The sequence below is a fragment of the Enoplosus armatus genome, chromosome 4 (genome assembly GCF_043641665.1).
Source record: "Enoplosus armatus isolate fEnoArm2 chromosome 4, fEnoArm2.hap1, whole genome shotgun sequence".
In the NCBI taxonomy this organism is placed as follows: Eukaryota; Metazoa; Chordata; class Actinopteri; order Centrarchiformes; family Enoplosidae; genus Enoplosus; species Enoplosus armatus.
This window is the reverse complement of record NC_092183.1, coordinates 12,612,891-12,635,629: the sequence shown is the minus strand read 5'-3', so window position 1 is coordinate 12,635,629 and position 22,739 is coordinate 12,612,891. Positions and strand designations below refer to the sequence as shown.

General features: G+C 40.2%; 1 protein-coding gene across 2 annotated transcripts in view; it reads right to left on the bottom strand.

The window, feature by feature from the left end:
- pdlim5a (PDZ and LIM domain 5a) overlaps positions 1–18,373 on the bottom strand; it is a 56,100-nt gene extending 37,727 nt beyond the window's left edge. For both annotated transcript variants that reach the window (XM_070904082.1, XM_070904083.1), the window contains exons 1-3: positions 18,290–18,373; positions 17,506–17,753; positions 4,579–4,730 (exon numbers count right to left, since the gene is read on the bottom strand). In XM_070904082.1, the coding sequence (XP_070760183.1) occupies positions 4,579–4,730; positions 17,506–17,604 (251 nt within the window). In that variant the 5' untranslated portion in view covers positions 17,605–17,753; positions 18,290–18,373. The remainder of the gene's footprint in view (positions 1–4,578; positions 4,731–17,505; positions 17,754–18,289) is intronic.
- Positions 18,374–22,739: the final 4,366 nt, after the last annotated feature.

Genomic DNA, 22,739 nt, shown 5'->3' with positions numbered 1-22,739 from the left:
GTCCATTGTCATCCATCTGTCCAGACTGAGCAGGTTCAGTGGAATGTATTAAAACCCTACCAACCATCCTTTTGGCAGTCTATTTGTGTGTGTCCATTACGTGTGTGTGTGTGTGTGTGTGTGTGTGTGTATGTGTGAGTGCATGCTGTGAACACGTGTGCTCCACATGTGTCTGATATCTCCCTCATAGTAAAACAGTCTGTCTAGCTAACAAGATACTAACTGTTTTTCTAAGTCTCATCAAATGGACTTCAGTTTGAGATAAAAATGGAAAAATTAATTCATTAAAAAAAGAAATTCCCAGAAACTCGACTGCATTTTTTCCACAGCTGTGCATAAGTAATCACAGTAAAACTTTATGGATATCTATGAATCCAAACATGTAGCAGTGATGTTGTAACATTCTCGCCTGGTGCCATCAAGCAGAAAAGTGTGTTTGCAGAAGAAAAAAGTTTACAGAAACTGCAGATGTCAACCGAGATTGATCAAAAACTGTCTGCCTTAGAGAATCCAATCCGTTCAGTATTTAAACGTCACTCTCTTAGCAGGAGAGCTGCATCCACACTCACTAACACTGTTTGACAGAAAGCCATGAAGGCACCAAAGGTTATGAACTACAAGTTTGCTTTTTGAGAGCTATTGTTAACATAACAATACAGAGTGCATTCCTAGACAGAAGAGAAACACGACTGAAATGTTAAAACAACAAACAACAAACACTTCAGATCAGTAACCAGTCATGTCGCCACCACTACTTATTCCTTTACTGCTATTCCAGTTATGCAGGAAGGAAATAAATAACCCTTAAACTTATGTTACAGATACTGTAAATAAAAAGAGGCTGATAGGCAGTATTAAACATTTAATCATTGTATGTGATACTGATGATATAGAATCTACTGTAAGTCTGTCACTGTGATAAAGTGACAGACTTACAGCCACGTAATTCAATTTACACATCTACATTGCCAGGCACTTGCTGCTAGAGCCAAATATAGTTCAGCCCTATATGCTGAGATGTAGGAGGGAATCAAGTCTGTGCACTCTGCATGTGCAATGGTCATCTCGAAACTAAATGAAGCATGTGAGATGAAAAACCATTACAACTGCGAAGTATTTTTGTAATCTTTGCAAGTTAAAAAAATCAATAAAAGATTAAAAGAGGGATCATTCCTGGATGAAAGAAGCTGATAAAACAGCCTTTGATGTATTCAAGGTCTGCTTCTCAAGTACAAAATCTGTGTGATGTAATCGCTTTTCTGCTGTTTAACAGTGGAGCCAGTTGATAGGGTGACTGCCAGAGCCTACACCAAAAAGAGAGTTTGTAAAATGAGTCACAGAAAATCAAAGACATCTTTAATATATATATATTTTTAATAATGGATCTTGTTGCTCATTTGAACTTTGAAACTTGTCTTTACGCTGCTTCCATCAGTTCAGACTCGCTGATCTGAGCTTGCTTTCCTGTAATAAATGTTTTCCACTGTAGAAATAAAGAAAGTCTCACAGACAGCTAAATGAATGTTGGGGTGTGATTATTACTCAGGTAACCATGGTATTTGCATTCATGCATTTATCTGGCTTTATTCTCAGTGAATAAATCCAGGTTCTGTTCCAGTTTTTTACTGGATGAAGAGGTGGGTCAGTGCCAGGATCATTTGGCATTCCTTACAATTATAAATATAAAATATGGAAATGAGTATAATTCAAATGTAATTGTAGCCGGGACATATTCAGCTTTATGTCAGTTTAAATTCTTCTTGTAGAAACAACTTTTTTTTTATTTTACAGCTTTTCCTTTCCTTGTCCTTCACACATCTGCTGTCCATCTCTTCTCCCCATCATCCCTTTATTTGGAAAAGGAATAACAACCTGTCTCCTTTTAAAATACACACATACAGGCGCCACAGGCATTGTTAACATTTCTCTGTATCTTCTCACTGTTGTCATTCCTTTTGCCATCTGACCCAGTCGAATGCGTAGGCAGAAAAGAAGAATGAAAAGAGAAGCGAGTGATGTCTATAAAAACTAACAGAAACAAGGGACTAGATTGGTTCTTTCCATTACGCATGTAAACCCATTAAAGTCCAGATGCTGACCTAGGCATGACACTCTTTGAATATACAGTATGTCTAACACACAGTGCCAATGAATGCCAACAAACAGAGAGAAACCTTGAAACTCTGATCTTATTTCTTATTGTAAATGGAGTCTGGAGAAGGCGCAGGGATTACTGTCAATCTTCTGGACCCTGAAGTATCCCAGTAAAGCAGAAGCTGGAGCCAGCTGTCCCCAAAGTGGCTGCCTGGTCACACAGCCTTAATAATATAATACTGCCACTTAATGAAACAAGCCATTCCATGTGTTTCCAATAGGGCATGAATCAACCCTTCGAGGGCCAGTGTCTGCCGCAGACACAGAGCGATGCAGAACAGATAATCCTTTAACTGGTCCCCCAAACAAGCGCACCCTTACATGAGATTTGTTCAGCTACGCTGGCACTTGGCAGCTCTTTTGGCACCTTAATGAAATAATTGGAAACAAAAGTCTGCGACATTCACAAATCTTGCTCTGGTCATCACTGCACTTGAAAAACATTTACAATGAAAATATTTATGAGTGTTAAAGGAATAGTTTGATAGTCTGACACTTATTTGCTTTCATGAGGGGAGATAGATGACAAGATTGATACTACTACAAGCTAAAATATCCACCTAACAGCAACTCTAAGGCTCACTAAATAATATGTTTAAACTGTACAAACAATAAAGTGTCAAAACAACTGGTTGTCGTTTAAATGGGGTTATGTGCTGGACAATTTATTGGCTAGGTGCAGTTACCTTTGGACATGCCCTGTTGTCCGTCTTTATGCTAAGCTAAGCTAACCATCTCCTGGCTGTAGCTTCATATTCAATATACAAACAAGAGTGGACCTCTCATCTAACTCTCGCCAAGAAAGCAAATAAGTGTATTTCTCAAACGGTGGAACTCTTCCTTTAAGAGAAGATATATGGTGTGACAGTCACAATAACGAATAATATGTTTGGCAGATTTTAGTGATGTGAGGAGTCTTCCAAAGTGCCACGCTCATATCAAATCTCTTTCACTATATGCCAAACCTTAGATAAAGCACAGAAATGTTGAAACTATTAGTCGTCTCATCCACATGTTTTAATGCAGTTTTAGGGAGACAAACTATATAAGCAGATGCAGAGTGTGGAGGTATATTGTATAAACCATGAGCCAGGGCTTGGATTCATTCTCAGCACAACCTACACTTGCCCTAATTTGTTTAAAACTAACTACCTCTTGTGATGTTTTATCAATATGCTGAGACAGGCTGTGCTGTGTAATTGAAATAGCTTGAAGGTATGAATCAAATGACTGCTACTGTTGCCTGCAAAAACAATTTCAGCTTCAGTGCTCGGATGATTGGTTGTATATCTTGTTGTCAGCTAAACCTGTTGACCTTCTACAGTGTAAAAACAATCCATCAGAGTATGAACTCTATGAATATGGTAAATCATCCATTGATGACCTTTAGCCAAGTGCTATGCTAAAACCTGCTTCACTCATCATAAAAAAGAATTTGATCATGGATCTCTCTTTTCACAGGAACCCGCACAAGGACCTTGAGTTACTATAAGCCCTGTGGTATTACAGTGTGTGTTCTCTGCTACTCGACCAAAAGTAAAACATCTTCAGTCTATCATCATTTGGACACAAATTAAAGGACATGCTCTGTTAGCCTCAAATGAGGGGAGGGCTGTAAGAAAGATGAAAAGTCATCGAGGGAGGACCGAATGTGAAATCCAGACATGATGACACATGTGAAGAAGAGACACAACAAAAGAAACGGAAAGAAAAGGAAACTGAGCATTTTATTCCCTCAGTCAATCCTGATTTAACATACAGCAACATACTGTCCATTTCGCCTCTGCATGTACTGTATGCTGTAAATCTGCCCTTTCTTTCATGATCTTGAATCCAAAAGGACAAGTGTAGGAGCCCCGAACAACTCACAGTGTTTACATAAAAACACACACGCCTACGAGTGCTGCTAAAGAACCAGACAATTCAAACCACATGAGAACCGATATAAAGTCACACACACACTCACACTCATACACAAAGAGTAACACAACTGCTTGTGATAAATCAGCTCCACTGTACAACAGGATTCCACCAGGAGTGGGCCTTGGGGGAAGAGGAGGTGGTCCACATGTGTGATGCTCTCGCTGTGATTTCAGTTATTCCTCTTTCCATCGGGGAATGGGAGATCAGGCAGAACTAATGGTGTTGCTGTGTGTTAGAGCTAAGATTAACTCCTACAACAACAGTGAACATCTGCCTGTATGCGGGACGTCTGGGGTTGAAAGGGGAACTTTAAATTCGATGCAGAGACGGGTTGTTTGGGAGTGTTTGAAAGGGAGTGTATGGATCCTGTGTTGTCATGGAGATAAATGGCTTCCCACTCACATTCACACGTTAAATCATTGCAAAGTGAAGTGTCTTGGTTTCGGTTTTACACACACACACACACACACACACACGCATACACTGAGTGAGTGAGCTTACTTCTGCAGGGTGAGGCTGAGGTTGCCAGTGCAGCTCTTGATCTTGTTCTGGGCCTCCAGGTGGTTCATGCCCTCCGTGGCGATGCCGTCAATAGACAGAACCATGTCTCCAACAGCAATACCACCTTTAGCCGCCTTCCCGCCATCTGTCAGCTGCAGAAAAACACAAGAAACCACAAACAGCTTCAATTACCTGCATTACCAGCAACATCACAGTCAGGATTATTAAGCAGGTGGGAGGGACACATTCACTCTGTATTTATCACGGGATTTATGGATCCATTCCATTACAGAAGCATTTGGGCAAAGTTAATGAAAGACCTGGTCCTCTACCACATGATGGAGGGTCTACTGTACATTCACTGATGCGTGTCTAATAGCAGGAGCCTTCATCTTTGAGTTACCTGTGTTTCTTCTTTATGACCTGCAGTCATACTGGGCTTACAGCTTGTTAGAGAAAAAGAGAAAAGTTCAAAAGGTTTCTTAACCACAGCATGAGTGAGAAAAAAGACTGCAGCCATAATGCAACCCTTGTGTCCAAACTCTCCACTACTGTATATAGCCATTTCTTATTGGTAGGTTGTTTGACTTAGCTTTTATCCACATACATGCATTGAAAATGTATCAGAAAGCCAAATGGCCACATTTTGAACGTATGTTTGGTTGAGTAAACATCAAAAAGAATGCAACAACAAAAACTGGAAGCCAGATTTTTATTCAAAATTGTGTCTTCTGTATGTCAAGAGCACAACATATGGAAGTTGACATGTAGCAAACTGATAATGCACGACCTTATTTAGAGGTTAGAGCATAATTTTAACAGCTGAAGTGTAACTAAGAGGTTGGTGTTAATGTCTGCCTCTGTAAGCAAAAATATTAGCCTTATCTTGACGCATACTTTACTGTTACAATAAAGATTAAGTAAAGTGAAACTAGTCCCAGTAAAAAGCAATTATGCCATTATGCCGTACAAAATGCAGTTAAAAAGGTGACAAATAGCTAATGGGACGCTACATGGTGTACACACATTCCAGTTTTATTGGCTTTGAGGAAACAGCAATTACAAGCCAGACATGTCTTAGTTTGCACGCATCACAAAATGTGCATCCACTCCATTTCTCTTGTCTCTGGTCTTTAGTGTCTTCCATGATTCTTGAGGTATGCTTTATACATCTGCATCTAAACAAAGTTTAATTGCTGCACTTCCACTCGGGGGGAAGCTGGTTAATTTGAAACAGATTCAAGCCACAAAAAAAGAACTCATGGGCTGGTATTTAATACCAACCCTGCAAAACATGGCTTCAACCTGAACACATGTTGTGATGTACTGTATCAGTTCTGTTCTTAACAGGAATGTTCAATATATTGTTTTATATTATGTTTTATATATTATATTATAATCATACCATTTTCCACACCCATAACCGATGATATTATCTATCTATCTGTGAGCAATGCTGAACATATTTGTCAACACATGTTGAAGAACAGTTGCGAGGCAACTAAGCACTTAGAGTCCACACCAAAATAAAATCTAATTAGATTAAATGTGCAATTATGTGTTCTATTTTTTTGTGTTGAAACTATGCCCTGTTTCCTTCTTGGTGAAGTTAAATGTGTGCAATCAAAGTACATTTATACAGGTGAGACAGATTGTTTTAAATGATTTAAGTAACGGTGACACAAATATAATGTTCTCAATCTCATTTGATTCTGTTTAATTCCTGCGTAAATGTCATGTAAGGGGACTTTTTTTGGTTTCTGATACTGTAATTTCTTACCTGAAATACTGTATTAGTATCTGTTAATAGGGCTTTCTATTACTGTCTTTAACTCACAGTTACCGTCACCAACAGACAGGGCAATACATTGTGGCAGCCTGTGTCATATGAACCAGAGCCATTCTTATCAGTAAGCTGAGGGAGGACAGTGACAAATTTGGAAATGTGCGTAGGACGGTACACACTGTATCTCTTGTCTTTTTCCCATGACGCCAAAGCGCTGTATCTCAGACCAACGTGAAAGTTACAATGTCCGTTCATAACTATTATTGATATCATATACATTTTCTGTGTAAGTGTAAGAAATCAAATCAACTAACAATTTGGTTGTGTGTTTGTTATATTGTTGATAAAATGGGACTTAGATATGGTTACAGACCTTTGAGAACAGAAACACCTTGCAGCTGTGATTCTGACCATTCTTGGTCACACAGAAGGTCTGAGTGTGTCCAAAGGGGAGTGAGGTCATTTGTTTCTCTTGACTGCATGAAAAAGGACCACACAGACCACTTCACTGAACATGCACACAGACCACTGTTGTGGCTGTTCTCACTAAGAAGTGGCTCTTACTCTTACGCACCATCTATCACTTCAAGTGTAGCTATTGAGTTTGGAGCTTCTACAAGAAAATGTGTCTCTGCTGAACGAAAAACGACAGTCAAGGATGAGAACGTGTAATGTGGGTTTAGACGTCTTTGGTGTGTTACACCCCCCTCTGTTTCCTTTGCCTCTATCTTTGTCTCACACACGCCCACACACACACACAAAGACAGACAGACACAGGCAGGGCTAATAAAAGAGGCTCTGCACCCGGATTAGTGTTAAGGCTCTGCAGCCCCAACCTTTTATAGTCATATTAGCCCAACACACGCAACATCACTCACCACCACTCACAACCACAGAGGGCAGGAAGAAGAGGAGTAATGAGGGATCGACTTGACAACGATTATAATTGCATGGATGGAAAGGAAGGCGAAACAGAGGGAAAGGAGAAAAAACTACCACTGGGTACTCTGAATCTGTGGGCTCTTTATTCTGTGTACATTTTGACCCATTTGAAGGGGTGTGTTCATGCTAACCACTCTGGCACTGTTATGGGCCTCACCACAAAATGTTCAATTATATGTTTTCCCCCAATTAGTGCTCTCTTCCTGACCCCTACACACACAACTGCTACCTCTCTCTCTCCACATACAAACAGACTCACGAAACACAGCCCTGCTTCCCTCTGCATCAAACGAATTCATTTTCATTTGTATGTCTTAATTCCATATAAGTCTAAAGAAATTGTTTGTGCTGGTGGGAAATCTGTTTCCAAAGGCAAACATTTGTTTTCAATCACGATGATTAAAAAGATTTCAGAGCTCAAAGTAGTTTAAATTTTCATATCAAAGAGAGTGCAACAAATCATTGAGAAAATCAGAACCAGAAATCTAAATAATCTGTCTATGCAACAAGCCAAGCACTCCAAGTTTCCTAAGGTATTTGATTTATGGCTTGGTTGCTTTGGCCATGACAGAAAACAGCAGCTCTAACACTGCACACATATCCACTGGAGACACGCACACACACATACAGTACATGTATGTATCAAGCACACTCTCTGACAGCGGCTGAGCTCAGCTCCAAATGTGCAGGGACGTCCGTTAACACTTGACCACAACTTATATTAATAACACTCCGGGAATCTGCCCTTTGATGAACCACCAATGCAGCGAGACAACTAAAACAGTCAAACCAGCTCTGATAAAACTTCTGTGCGCTTCCCATCTGGAAGAAGACAGACGAGTTAAGCAAAGTTTAGCTGGTGATCGTAGTGGAGCATCTAGCAGGAGTTAGTAGAGACCAAAACGGAGCTAAAAGCAGAGCGAACATTTACATTCATCAGGTGGCCGGAAACCAAAAAGTCCTCTAAATTAAATGACCAGTTACGTCTTTCATCCATGCCCTTTAGGATGACACATGGAAGCGTTATCTGATGTGACGAACCTATTGGCAAGACGACATCATTTATCTGTTCCCTCCAAAGCCTTTGTCACTACAACGTAACAAAGCTTGCTTTTGGAAACTTGCTAAAATGACTGATGCTGTCGTTCTTCTTGGGAGGATAGTCTCCCAGAAACACAACTCTTAATGTTGTTCTGTGTCTACTCAATGTGAATAGCAATATGGCAGCTTCATATCAAGTGTATAATAAAAAGTATGACTTTTTCAGGTTGTTGTGGAATTCTTCTGCCCTTAGTAGGCCAAAAAGAAAGCAATGCTTTATGCAGTTTTAACAAAATGTGGCAATTTATATTGTTTTTTTTACAACATCCCTGATATTCTGTATTTTCAACATCCATGACCTTAAAATTCCCCTTATTATATATTCATGCAAAAGTGAAAAGGTCAATAGTCGTGTCAACACTTATTCAAAAGAATGAGAAAAACACATGCAGTGTGTTAAAGCCTTCACAGATGAACTTGCCATTATGCTTCCAGATACGTCAGTTTTCAACACATACGCTGTCTGATTTAAGTGCTTTGAAAAAAAAAAACTGGTTCCAACACATAGCAGTAAAGGCTTGCTAGAGTGCTGAAACAATGTCTGGTTTGAACATACGCTGACCAATTTGAGTGCTTTGAACAATGCCTGCTTTCAGCACCAGGAGTGACAGAGATGACAGGCAGACGGTTCACATCACGCTATGATTGAAGCGCTGAGAGCAGGAGACACAAATACCTTCTGTAGATTGTTCCTTTTATCTCAAACATCCACAGAAGCTGCTTCCATATGCCAGCCTTCAGAAATATTTATTTCACTTAGATCTTGCTGCTTCAGGGCCAGCCAGGTTATCTTATAGTGATTCTACATGACAAGAAATATCCCTGTATTGTATATTTGAATCTGTGGGAACAGAAAATTGTATTTGGAAAAATGGTCAAAGAACCCTTGGGTAATATTTTTCTATCAATATAATTTTTTTATCAAAAACATTACTGCTTGTTGGCCGGCTCCTCATTTATAACCAGCAGGAAAATAGCATGACAGCCACGGTGCTCTGACTCTCTTAGCAACAAAGTAAACAGCAAAATAACAACAAAAAAGGTTAGACGAAGAGGCACAGGCAGAATTTGAAGGGTATGAGACAGAGTGGAAGAAATACAAGGGTGAGTGAGATTTATGAAGGAGGCACAGAGGCAGAGATGGAAAAAGTTAGCAGAGAGAAAGGGGAAGATTAAGAAAGTGCAGGAGACAGAAGCAGAGGCAGACATCACCTCAACCTAGCTGTATGATCCATCAGTAACACATAGTAAAGTGCGTTAGGCAATGTTTCATTTACAATTTATGCTCCTGAATGAGGTAAATCATGCACTTATGTCAGCAGCATCATGGAAACATCTGAAACGGGATCTAGTGTTCATCCAACAAAATCCACTGCTCTTTCTCGGCTGTTGCAAAGAGTGCATTTCACTTCCATCTCTTGGCTGAAGTCTCGTGCTGGCAGACTTGCTAGAAGGTTAAAAGTCAAGAAAATGATGATTAGATGAAAGAAGCTTAAGCCCACTGCATCACTAATGTACACAAATGCACAGTACACCTTACTGCAGGCGAGTCGTATACCAAAAACCTCACAAAGGATTTACAGTACGCCATACATGAGACAACAATATAGAGTAGAGAATGGAGAATGCAATAGAGACTCTGGAGATCATATTCTTTATAGCTATTCTCCAGCTGCGAGTTAGAATCACTATAATGATATAGAGCAAGTTTTTAAAGGGCCCAGTATTGGATCTCTCTAAATGATTGAACATTCCTGAAACAGTATAGGCATAGCATGTGTTTGCACATGTGCATGTGTACCCATGCATGCACTCCCCTATGCTGGCGCACTAACACACACATACTTTCAATCTAATGAAAGCATCTGAAAATAACAGTTTCTTCCCCTAAAGCAGTATGTTGATGCAAGAGACGCTAATAAGAAAGGGCTACATCGGATTGAGTTCCCGTAGATAGCTCACTGCAGCTGCAGCTGCCAAACCCACAAAAACACATTGTACACATTAAACATAAAGCTTTGCACATGAGACTGAGAATCTGGCCAAGAGATCTAAGATACTTACAAGCAGACTCCCCATTCCAGCATAATCCATATCTGATACAAGCTGATAAGCGTTATTAAGATTCAGCTGCTTTCTCCTGATACTATCATATTGATATTGTTTCACTGACAATGATAAAGATAATGTGCTGCAAAGTCAGCGTAGTGTGTCTATTCTTAATCCCATGGATGAGTTGTGCACTGAACCTGAAGCTGAGAGTAAATGCTTAAAGGTTCCCTGTGGAGTTTTCTTGTGAACAAAGTTTCTGTTTACATTCAGTGTTACTCACCAAAACACATTGTGTGTATGTTTGAGGTCTGCCAAATGTGTTGAATGCATTTCCTTCCTCGTAAAACATTTGCAGGGCCAATCGTTTTTAAATTTAAAACTGCATTGTCTTCTTCTTCTCTGCTTTTGCTGGGACGTTGCTGCATTTCTTGGCTCTTTACTGCCACCTGTAGATCAGTGGAAGTGTGGATACAATTGGGAGGAATGTGAATAGCGCTACTAAGGGTGAAAAACTCCACAGGGTACGTCATTTTGGGAAAAACCACTATGTAAGTAGTAGTGGACGAGGCAGGTCAAGGAAAAGTGTACACACCAACAAAACAAACTGACACTCTTTCACAAAAAAATCAGCTGGAAAGCATTAAACATGTCATATTTATGAGTTTCAAGGTATTCAAGTATTGAAGGGTGGGTTTTTCCTTTACATGGGCCCTTACATGGCAATGAAGTGAGGAGTTATAGGTGTAACATATTGTAAAAAAAAAAAAAAGAAAAGAAAAAAAGATCAGCATCGACATCTGTGACATTATTTTGTGTTGTAAAAGCAAACTGCACTTACTGCTAAACTAGAAGCGAACAAGCCAGCATTCACAGCCAGACTCAATGATGTGATTGTCATGGTGCTGGGGGACATAGCACTGGCAGAGCTGGCGAACACACATTCAGGAATACAGCCATATGAACAGAAGACTGGATTGTTCTTATTCCATGTGAACGTCTGTGCGTCATCAGTGGCACACACACACACAGGCTGTAATTAATCCAAAATGGTGGTTTTAAGTTACAGGTTATATCATGTTTAGCTTGTTTATAATATGTTCTAATTGGAATGCTATAGTCCACATCTGAAAAGAGAAACCAGGCCAAAAAACATTAAAATGAGTTAGAGTAACACTTATTTTCCTATATTCTGAAGAAATGATGTGAATGTTATAACTCAGTGCACTGAGAAATTCATCCAGAGACTCTGGGAATGAAAACTGCTTGAATGTTTAGTAAGGCACAAGTATCAAGGCGTGTTTGCAACAGCAAACACAGCAGCACATGCAAGGTTATCCATCACTAAACATAGTTGATGCTCGGTGAGATAAGTGTTTTTTCAGACAGAAATACATCAGGTCAACTAACTGTACAACTGCTCATATTTGTTATTTTATATATAAACTGACTGTAACTAGCTTTTTGATTCCTCTTGTACCCTAAGAAATGGACTGTAAACTGAAATTCTCAGCCCCAAACCACCAACAAATATTTCTAAACGTTAGTTAAAGCTTGTTGAAATTCACTCTGATTTAAACATCGCCATCACTAGTTTGCTCTTCTATTCTGCCGGTAGGCCTGAGACTTCAGTCCACTTTGTGTCCAAACAAAGCATCAAGAGAAAACACTAAAAGGCCAAAGAGGAAAGAGGATAGCTCCTGCTGCTACACCGATTTCTTTTCCTTTTATTGAACTCCTTACCCACGGCCATTAAAGTTTTATTTCTATCAGTCAGGCAATATTATTATGAATAAATATGATACCAGGCCATGAGACCAGTGTCCTGGGAGGAAGGCAGAGGAGACATGGAGGAAATTAGCAGCTACTGTGGAAAATACATTACAGCTGCATTAAACAATAGGGTATTCACATCTCTTCATCATGAATTCACTGCAGTACATGTTATGACCTGGCTGTGCCTGTGTGCCAGGTTTATAAAAGTTTTCTGTTCATTCAAGTTACACAGCATCCTCCAAAAACTACTCAAATTAAGAAGGTGACAAATTGTCCAGGTACGTTGTGTGTTACATGTTTTAAATGATTATTGTTCCAGTGTCTTTTATATTTTGTCATTATGTCCCTCAATTGACCCCTGTTGATAAGTGACTTGATGTAAGGTTTGGTCAAATGTGACCCTGTATGAAAAACTGTAAAGCTTTTAGACTTCTGAAAGTATTTGGTGTGATTTTCATTTCAACATGGTTCCTATATTGGCATGTGTGACACTGAGGGCTTTTTACAACGGATTAGTCAGTCCATTACCGGTGAAGACAGAAATGCCTTAGTGAGGTCACCAGTAAAAACACATAACTGTCAACATGCAATATGGAGAGATGAGAATATTTCCAAAAAGTAATCCCTGTCTTTTCTCTCAATTTAACACTGGTATAAATGGTGCAAAGTGCTTATAAATAACTAGGAGTAATAAAAGAATAGTGACATCGCAAAAAGCCACCAGAGCTGAACGCCAAATCTTGAAATGCAACGTCAAATCTCACAAATTTTAAGGAGTGCAAGATTAATTGTCAAGTGCTGTGAACGCAGAAAAGTCTAGTCTGTTACATTGTCCAAATACAACAAGTATGCCCCAACAAAGCACACACACACATAAGCACTGACAGATTGATTTGTGGGAGAGGAAACGATAAGTTGTTGATTCTGGCTCTGGGACTATTTCGCTAAGATAGAGAGATACTCAGAGGAAGCAGGGGGCCAGTTTGACTAAGATAGATGTGGGTATTATTAAGTCATATGGAGGAGCTGTCAACTGGCTCTGGTAGTCTGGTATGAGGGGTTAAGGCACAAAGATAAGAGAGCTGGTCAGTGATGCAACGTGAGTGTAAGAGCAAGTACAGTAAGAGGACGAAATGGAGGCAGGGAGAGGGAGGGAGGCTGAACACTCTCTGAAATAGACCCATCACTGCGGTCGGTTGTTATCATCGCCTGTTGAAAAGCATCTCTGGGGAGGCAGGAGGCATCGTTGATGCTGTTCCAGGAACTGCATTCTTCCACGAAAAGGTTTTAATATAGATTAGCTGTCCAGTCATCTTGCTGTAGTCACAGCACAAACTTTATCACGTGTGATTACCAATTCTTCAAATCCTGTTTTTATCTTTATCTTTACAGACTTTTCTATAAAGAGCTCTAGGGGACGGATTTAATCAGTGATGTCATTCAGATACATTATTATGAACTAAGCATAGAACAAATTCTCATGAAATGTATATATAAAAATTGACATTTTATATCTAAAATCTATTACTACTATCTACATATACATATATTTGATTCAAACAATATAAAAAAAGCAAGATAAATGGATTCCCAACCGGAATAGATAAACTCAAATCTAAATGACTTATCCTGGCATAATTTGCAGTTTATACCTGTAGTCTCTAACAGGGGTACAGGGGTACAGATCCAAGACCAGTTTGTCATGAGTGGGTGTGGTCATGGGAGCTGACCTGTGAAACGATGCATCTATTCTGGGAAGCTTAATGCACATGCTCCCCTGGGCTGCCCTCACTTAAATTGTTTTAGCAGCGGATCCTGTAAATGGGCTGCCCTCAGAAAGGTTTAAATATTGATTCACTGTGTTATAAATTTAATAGAAGGCAGCTATTTTCTCTGTCTCTACACATGAGGGACCTCGTTTCTTGAAAATCCTTTGATCCTTAAAACAAGTAAATGGATTTCACAATAAATGGTTTTAATGAGGATTAACGGTAACTGGGGCGCTTCTGCAGGCTGTTTTCTACAAAATCTTTTCAACAGCGTATCCATTAAATGGTTGCTCCACTAAAAGGTAAGGTTTTATGGTAGTCTGGTGCTTACAGAGACAATCATGTAACCTAACTATTACAGCTTCCACTTCCATTTCAACAGCCACTTCTTACCTGAGTTCTCACTGAAATCCACTCGGAATAAGAGCATCAGCATGCATATTAGCCTAAATCTACATTAGACTTTTACACTGTCCAGCTGTTTTGCTGCTGTAGTATCATTTGGGAAAACACTGCTTAACTAATGCAGGATAGGTTCAAGGTACTGCAGGCTATCAATAAACATACCTTCTATCTTTAAAATCTTTTCCTTTCTTCTCCAAATATCTCCTTTTATGGACTATGTCAAACTGGAATGCCGTGGTAAAAGGTTTCATTGGCACTTTGAAAAGAAGCACAGTCAATCTTGGCCTGTTATAAAACTGTTTTTTCTACACCCTAAAAGAAAAAGAAAAAGAAGTGGCGAGAACACTGGGCAGATAGCGCAGGACGTAACGTTGCGGTTAACACTACTCTATCCTATGATGTAATACTGGCACAATGTGATAATACCGTGGCTACAACTTGTGCCATAAACGAAACACAGAGTATATTCACATACGTATAGAGCTTAGCAACAGCAGCTGTTAGGGTAAGTGTGGTTTGGCAGTTGTGCTGCGTTCTCTAATAACCCGTACTCTGTGGTACCTTCTTAGAACCAACTGTATGGTTAAACAGGCAGAGAGCAACTGTGTGTGTGTGTGTGTGTGTGTGTGTGTGTGTGTGTGTGTGTGTGTGTGTGTGTGTGTGTGTGTGTTTCTGTTGTGTGTGCCAGTGTATATGAGCATATGTGTGTATGTGTCTGTGATTAGCGGTCAGTAGCGCTGCCCTTCATCACCATAAACTGGATTTAATAGGTCGGATAAGATTAGGGTTTTGGTTTGATTCTTGTATCTAGACTGAACTTTATTGATTGTGAGGGGTGAGTCATGTCTTACATAAGATCTAACAGCCACAGGCACATTTGATAGAGAGAAGCTTACAAAGAGGGGGAGAAGGTATGAAAGGATGAAGGTATGATAAGAATGAGGGGGGGAGAGGGAGATCTACATAGATGACCTGTTGAGTGACATCACGTAGACTGGCTGTCATCAGCCCTTAGGTCACCCTTTGTCTCTGTATACAGTGTGTAGATTCATACCCATGCACCTCATATCAATATCACCTTACGTTCAGTCACATGCTCCCACTCTCCTCCACTCCCTGTCCTCTCTCCTCTTACGGAAGTTAAATAATGGCCACCCTTCACTCAGTTTTAGTCTTCCCAAACCAGATACGCTGCTGTTCTGCTTTACAATATCCTTTCTTATCTATTTTTATCTTGAGCATCAAGAAGCTGCCACACAATACATTACTTTTGATACAATTTGCTTTTTTTTTTCATGAAAGGACACAATCAGATGGCATTTTGAGACTTTTATATTCAAAACAAGATGATGAGAAGGGACGAAAATAAGATATTCAAAATTTTTGTTATGGGTTTCAGTTTGTGTCATATATGTGGGACCAATGGGATATCAGTTGGGCAGATGATGAGGAGGGGAGATTTCGAGAGAGTTGGTTTCTTTGACTGAAAGTTTTTGTTTACACATTTTGAACAGTACACTGTTACACATGAAAACATATACAAGATTATTCTTTTATTCTCATTTCATTTTGACTGATTTATTGGGAAAAAAATCCCTGACTGGACCTGACATTTTTGGATGTGATCTGACTCTAATCTGGAACTGCACATAAATATAAAAGCACAGTCATATTATCCCCTTACTGCACACTGTATGATCTTAAGCAGACCTAACAAACATTTACTATATCAGCACCCAAAACTGCCCCAGTAATTACTCAGCCTCCTGCCAACGTCTTGAAACCTCAGACCATATAACTGTCATTGTGATACTGCAGTAAAGGTCAGAGTGGGCTGCTGAGACAATTATAGTTTAGTTACTGCCAACTTCTCTGGGAATAAGAAAACCTTTGGTGACCTCAACATCACCATTTATTTCTATTTATCATCTTTCTTTTTCGTATCGGCATCAGAATAAATTTTTTGCAATGCAGCAGAATACGTTTCTCATAATTTGTCAAAAGTCAAGACCGGTTATACAGTGTTGCTTTTGTAGAGTTTTAGCTTCTTATCGCTTTCTGCTTTCTATTTCTGTCTTCTGTCTGTCATTTTTTTCTCTCAGTTACTCAGATAGCGTCTTCCATAATTTGGAGTACATGCACACACTCCCAGACACAAACACAAACACACACACACACAAACACACAACTGTGGTAAGAATTCACATGGCTTCGGTTAGTGGGAAAAGTATCACATCCAAAGTAATAACACAAACATGGCAACCCAGAGCGGCCCCAAGGGGGATTGGCACAGGACCTGGCAAGCCATTCATCATCAGTCTCATGTTGCCATAAATATGTGCACTGCCAGTGTTAGTGATTGTGTGTGTGTGTGTGTGTGTGTGTGTGTGTGTGTGTGTGTGTGTGTGTGTGTGTGTGTGTGTGTGTGTGCTTGTGGGTGCAGTGCATGCATGTGTCACTGCATTTTGTGTGCATTTTGAAGTTGCACCGTCCCAGCAGAATGGGAACAGAAGCTTGAGCAAACTTAGAAAAAGATTATCATGTTTCAGGATCAAACCGTAGTTAAAGTGATGAGGGAAACGTGTTGTGTTTGTGTGAATGAACAGCAGACTGGGAGGGCAACGAGAGGTAACACTGAAAGGCGTAGAAACCAAGGGACCATCAAGTTACTTGTTCAAGCAGAGGGACTGAAGCCAAGATGTGTGTGCCAGAACTTTGATTGCTGCACTCTCACTACAGACAGTGAAGTGGAATGCATAGAGAGCGAGGAGAGGTTTCCTGTGTGGTCAATATGTGACAGATGGCGTATGATTCAGTTGAGCTATCACAAGTGTGGCGGTGGGGGTTGAGTCAAGGAGACACTAGAAATGCGGCGAGGTGGTGAAAAGATGGAGAGGAGGATGAGAGAAAGAGGGGAAGGAAGGAAGCATGGAAATCAGTTTCCATCTTTTTAATCACTTATCGGCCATATGGCGTCGCTGGGATGACATTCTACAGCTGCACTGTGATGAATGAGTGTACGTGTGTGGAGATAAAACAGGGACATGTTAATAAAAAAAGTGTGTTGGAGTAGACCTATCATCATGTGTTTAGTCTTACCCTGGAGATGGTGAGGGGCATGTTGAAGTCCTTCCCTCCTTGCAGCCTGAAGCCCCAGGGGGCAGGGCCTAAGAGAGTGGCGCTGTAATTGCTGGTCATGGTCTCCTCGGTGATGTCAAATGCGTCGGGTGTTGATGTCGCTGTCAAGTGATGATGTTGAACGCGGGAAGATATGCTGCAGATCAGGTGATTGTCACTGGGTTTTGATGATAACAATGGTCAGAAGTGCTAAGATGTTGTTCCAAGATCTGAGGGAAGATATGGAAGAAGAGCATACATTTGATTTGCTGTTGTATGTTATATAAGACAAAGGAAGCGAGAGGAAAAATTCAGTGATGGACGTTCAAACAAGGAACAAGAGGGGTCAAGAGGACAATGCAAAGAGTGAAAAAAAAAAGACGTGAAAAGGAAATTTAAAAGAAAATACATTATCAAAACAAACACTATAGTTACAGCCACTGAAACACACACGAAATGTACATATTCAACATGAATTTTCATGGTCGAAAATTTAGAAAATGATTAAAATGTCATTACACAACTGGCTGAACACCCATAAGTGGGTGAAAATATAAACACACACATATGCAAAAGAATAAAATATCATTTCTATCTCACTAGAGAATGATGCAGCTGTTCAGTAGCATAATAAACTTACTATACTCCCCAGGAAACCCTCACCAGAGGACAATTATACAGCTAACATTAACATAACTGCAGCACATTTATATTATATATATGTTACTATTAAGAGCTATTATTATGTGAATGGAAAAGGCCATACCTCTTTAATGGAAATTCCAGAGACTAAAATAATTCCTTGACAGGCAGGTAGACAATGTAATCCCTAGTTTCCCCTGGACTATCCCCTTCCCAGCAAACACACTGTATGTGTGTGAGAGAGGTAGAGAGGGATGCAATGCTCTTATATACCAGCTAATGACAGAGGGGAGGGGAAAGGTGGAGGAGGGGAGAGAAGAAGAGGGAGGCGAGAGGAAGAACGGGTAGAGGTTAGGTTGGGAGGAGACAGGGAGGAGAAAGAGGAGGGGAATCACCCATGGGTGGAGTGAGTGGAACACAGAAGAGGAGGAGAAATGAAGGAGATGATATGAAGCGGGAGATTAGGGGATGGGAGGAGACGACACTCAGCTCCCCCCTCAAAAATTGAGGGGGGAGAAGAAAAGGGGGGTGAAGGGGGGATTAAGGAAAAGAGTGTGGGAGCAGTGCACACAGGGAAAATGACAAGGGGAGGGAGAGGAGGCATGGGAGAGGGAGAGAGGGGCAAAGGCGGGGGGGGGGGGGTTATCTTTCATCCGGATATTTTGGGAACATGGACTCAGTGCTGCCGGCTGCTTCATTTAAGGTGGAACCAGCAGTAACCAGATCACGACCCGAGAACACATCCCTAAGGCTTCTATCAAAAAGTCTCTCAAAGGTCACCTTTAAATGATACATCGGGGTGATGGTGATCGGATACAAGCTCTGGGTCGCCTCGTTCAACTCCTGTAACATGGTTATTTCACTGCTGCTGCGCTGACGCCCCAATGATAAGACTCATGCAAGGATGAGATTCTTCTTCAGCTGATGTCACACTGACTTTTAACATTTTTAAATGACCATTAAATTGGCTCTTTCACCTACCTTAGTTCCTTTGTCCTAAACTAATCACCTTTAATTACTTGCACAAATCCACAATGTTTTTCAAATGTCTCATGCCTCTACCTTTCCCTCTTTAGAAATGAAAGAGCCAAGAATAACCATTCAAGTAATTAACTCAAATGAACTCAATCTCTGTACAGTTTTTGTACGGAGATTTACATTTGGTTTGTTGTACGTAAGCAATCTAGTGCCTAAGTGCAGCACAGTCATTTCCATCTTGTTTATTTATCAGTTTAGTCAGTATTAATGTCCAGACAGCTGGCAAGTTTTCTCCATCTGTACTTCTGCACTGGCTTTTGTCCATTCCCCTTTTCTAGCCCAGACAGATCAATATTGACTTTGTATTTAGACTGATATAGCAGTGGCTCAATTAAAGACTCATCCCATTCCTTTCTTGGCCCTGACACATACACACACACACACACACACACACACACACACACACACACACACACACAAGTCGTAGCTCTGCACTGTGTTGTAATAGCAGTGGTAGTTGATAGCAGCCTGATGAGTTCACAGTCAAAGCACAATTTCCCATGAAAAAATAACAAATATCAAAGAGGAAATGCAGAGTGAAAGCTTGAGAAAGATGAACTCGGAGGACAGGAAGGTGGCTGGACCGGGACAATAACATAACATCAACATGGATTTAAAAAGAGAGAGATGCAGAGAGACTAAGATGGTGAAACAAGAGGGGGAAGGAAGGAGGCAGCAGAACATTTGACCTTTGCACCATGAAGCAAGCTGAATATTACATTTAACCTGCCTCTAAGACTTTTAATAAGATATTATCATGATGAGAAGATTAAATACTCACAAAGTCACACGCATAAACACAGGATGCTCTTCATCAGCTCACTAATGAACGTTCCCACAGTGTGTCTGACACACAACATGCACACACACCAGGTTTAACAATAGAAGAGCAAATCCTGGGAGGAGCAGAGACGGTAGAGTCATTAACCCTGTTTCCGCTGCAGAGCTGCGGGGGTCTTGATGGGGTTAGGGCAAACTTACATTTTATAGCAAATGTAACTTCAAAAGGTGCAGTGTTTATTCAGAGCTGTAGCACAGATGGTTGCTCATTCCTGTTGTAAAAAGGACTAAAAGCATCTTTACACGGGGAGATGACATGGATAATGAGGGAGCCCTGGTTGGCCTTGTTTGATGCTATGGTGAAAACCATGGGTCCTAACCTTTCTCAGACCTGCATCTGTCTCTGCAGAAACCAGGTTAATGCCAGCAGCCACTGTTGTTAAATTAATTAAAAACACTGCACACTGCTAATTGGTTAATCGTTCATATGTTGCATCCTGCCACCACCGGCCACAACAACAGTTACCATAACATCCTTTTCTTTCCTTTCTAAATAAGATCCCTCATGTAACACTGTATGCCTAAGGTCAGGGGTATCCAAGGTAAACAGAGAACAACAGGAAATCAGGTGCAGAGGGAGAGAGAGAGAGACAGAGAAAGAGAGAAGGGTAAAAGGTTAGGTCGATGATATTGAACCTGGGTCCTATACAATAACAGAGATGTATGTATTGTTCTGAATAACATAGTCTTTAGAAATATAGACTGGGTAAAAACAAGTCTTCATACTGAAATGACTATAAAGGTTTGCTTGCCAGTAAAGTATGAGGCATGATTTAGTTGGGGAAACTAAAACTATATAGTTAAGTTAAGGAAAAGATCATGGGGATGACAAATAGATTATTTTTAAGGTGTGGCTAATGTTTGGAAACTAACATACTGTGTCAACATTAGGAAACAATTGAAGTTAAAATTAAAGGAACCTGACATTGGCTGCTCAGAAGTCATCCACCACTCCACGACCTCCACGTCCTTTTACTTTAGGCTGTGGTGCTATAAGAACATAACATTATTTCCTACTTTGGTGATGAATATTAACTTTTTCAAAGTTTAAAGCAGTGACAGAAAGCTAGAAAAGCAACAGCAAAAGTGCACCATATGCACAGAAGGCTTAAACCCCTGTACCTGGGTACTTTGTTATTCCTTTTAGGGCTTGATTATGTAAAATGTCCCATAAGGGTAATAATATTCAGCTGGCTAACAGTCACTGTACAGACTAATTGACCATTTTAAACTTGAAGGTGTATTTTCAGAGTGGGTAAAAGATGAAAAGTAAAGACAAGGTTTGGATAAGTTGTTTACCTGACAAGAATACAAATGAAACAACCTTCCAAGTAACAACAAAAAGGTTGATTCAATGAAAGTATAAAATGATAAATGAATAAGTAACTTAGGTCAACTCTATTCTCAATATCCCATTCCCATGTGACAAGAGTTCTGGTTTGAGTCCCATGAAGATATCATTTCTAAAATATGGGCCACCAGTCTATTTCACTGTTTTAAGACATTTGATAAATTGCTTGTATTGTCAATAAAGGCCAGTGGCCAAAAACTGTAACAGAGAGAACAAAGGAGATTTGTGGGCCACAGGATAATGATATCAAACACTAACAATAGAGAGTGTGCTCCAGCACGAAACCTCAGACACCCTGACAGTCCTTTGTTCTGTCAAATGGTCTATTCCAGTCCCCATATGCTCACTTCTCCACACGCTTAATGATCACAGCTTAGCTGCCCCCAGCCAAACACACATGCTCACAAACACACTGAGACAAGCCCCACCCCTTAATGGTATGATAATCTGCCCCTCTAAATGACATTTAATGCATCATCCACGTGAATGAAAGGGGGACACCCGCCCCCTATTCTGCCAGCTGCCCACACACACACACACACACTCACGCATACAACCTGGAGGGACACAACATACGTACCATCTCTCTCGTGTATAAACCATGTTTCAGGTCAAAACTGAAGACAACAGCTGTGGTCTGAATAGCATTAATTCTAAATTAGTTAAAAATCCTCTCAGTCAAATTTATAATATTCAAAATATAAATACACTATATATATAATGGGCATGTGTGAATGCGTCTAACTGTCTGCTGAAAAAGGTTTTGATTATTCTGTAAACCTTCCTTGTATACTACAGTTTAAAATGTACTAAAATGTGCCAAAAAGTAGAACTTATTTTATGTCACAAACGGGATGATTTTAATGCACTCTGATATAAATAACTGATTTCAAAAGACCTCGGGAAGGCAGCTTTGTTTAGTGGAAAATGAGTGGAAATTGTAGATATTTTCCTGTCTCCTTTGGTTAGACTGAAACTTGGAGGAAATGGGCGACATGCCAGCCTAAATAACGTACAGTGAGACGGGCCACACAAATCACAGAATAAGATTTCTTTTTAAATAACTCCATAATCACAGAAATTATTCTGTACACAAACTTTACTTTCACTCACAGGTGTATACAAAATGATCTACGTGTAGACAGACAAAAGGTTGTTTATAGTGGGGAGAGTATTTGTCTGCCAGCCATCTAATCAGTCTGACCCCTCCAGACTGATATAAGCCTGACTAATCCCTCAAACCATCTCTGTAAATACTGCACAGTTAGGGGTAGGGTTAGTGCAGGAGCCTTTTCTTTCCCAGGGTTAGTACAGTAGGTAAAAATGGTTCCTGTCCATGGAATGA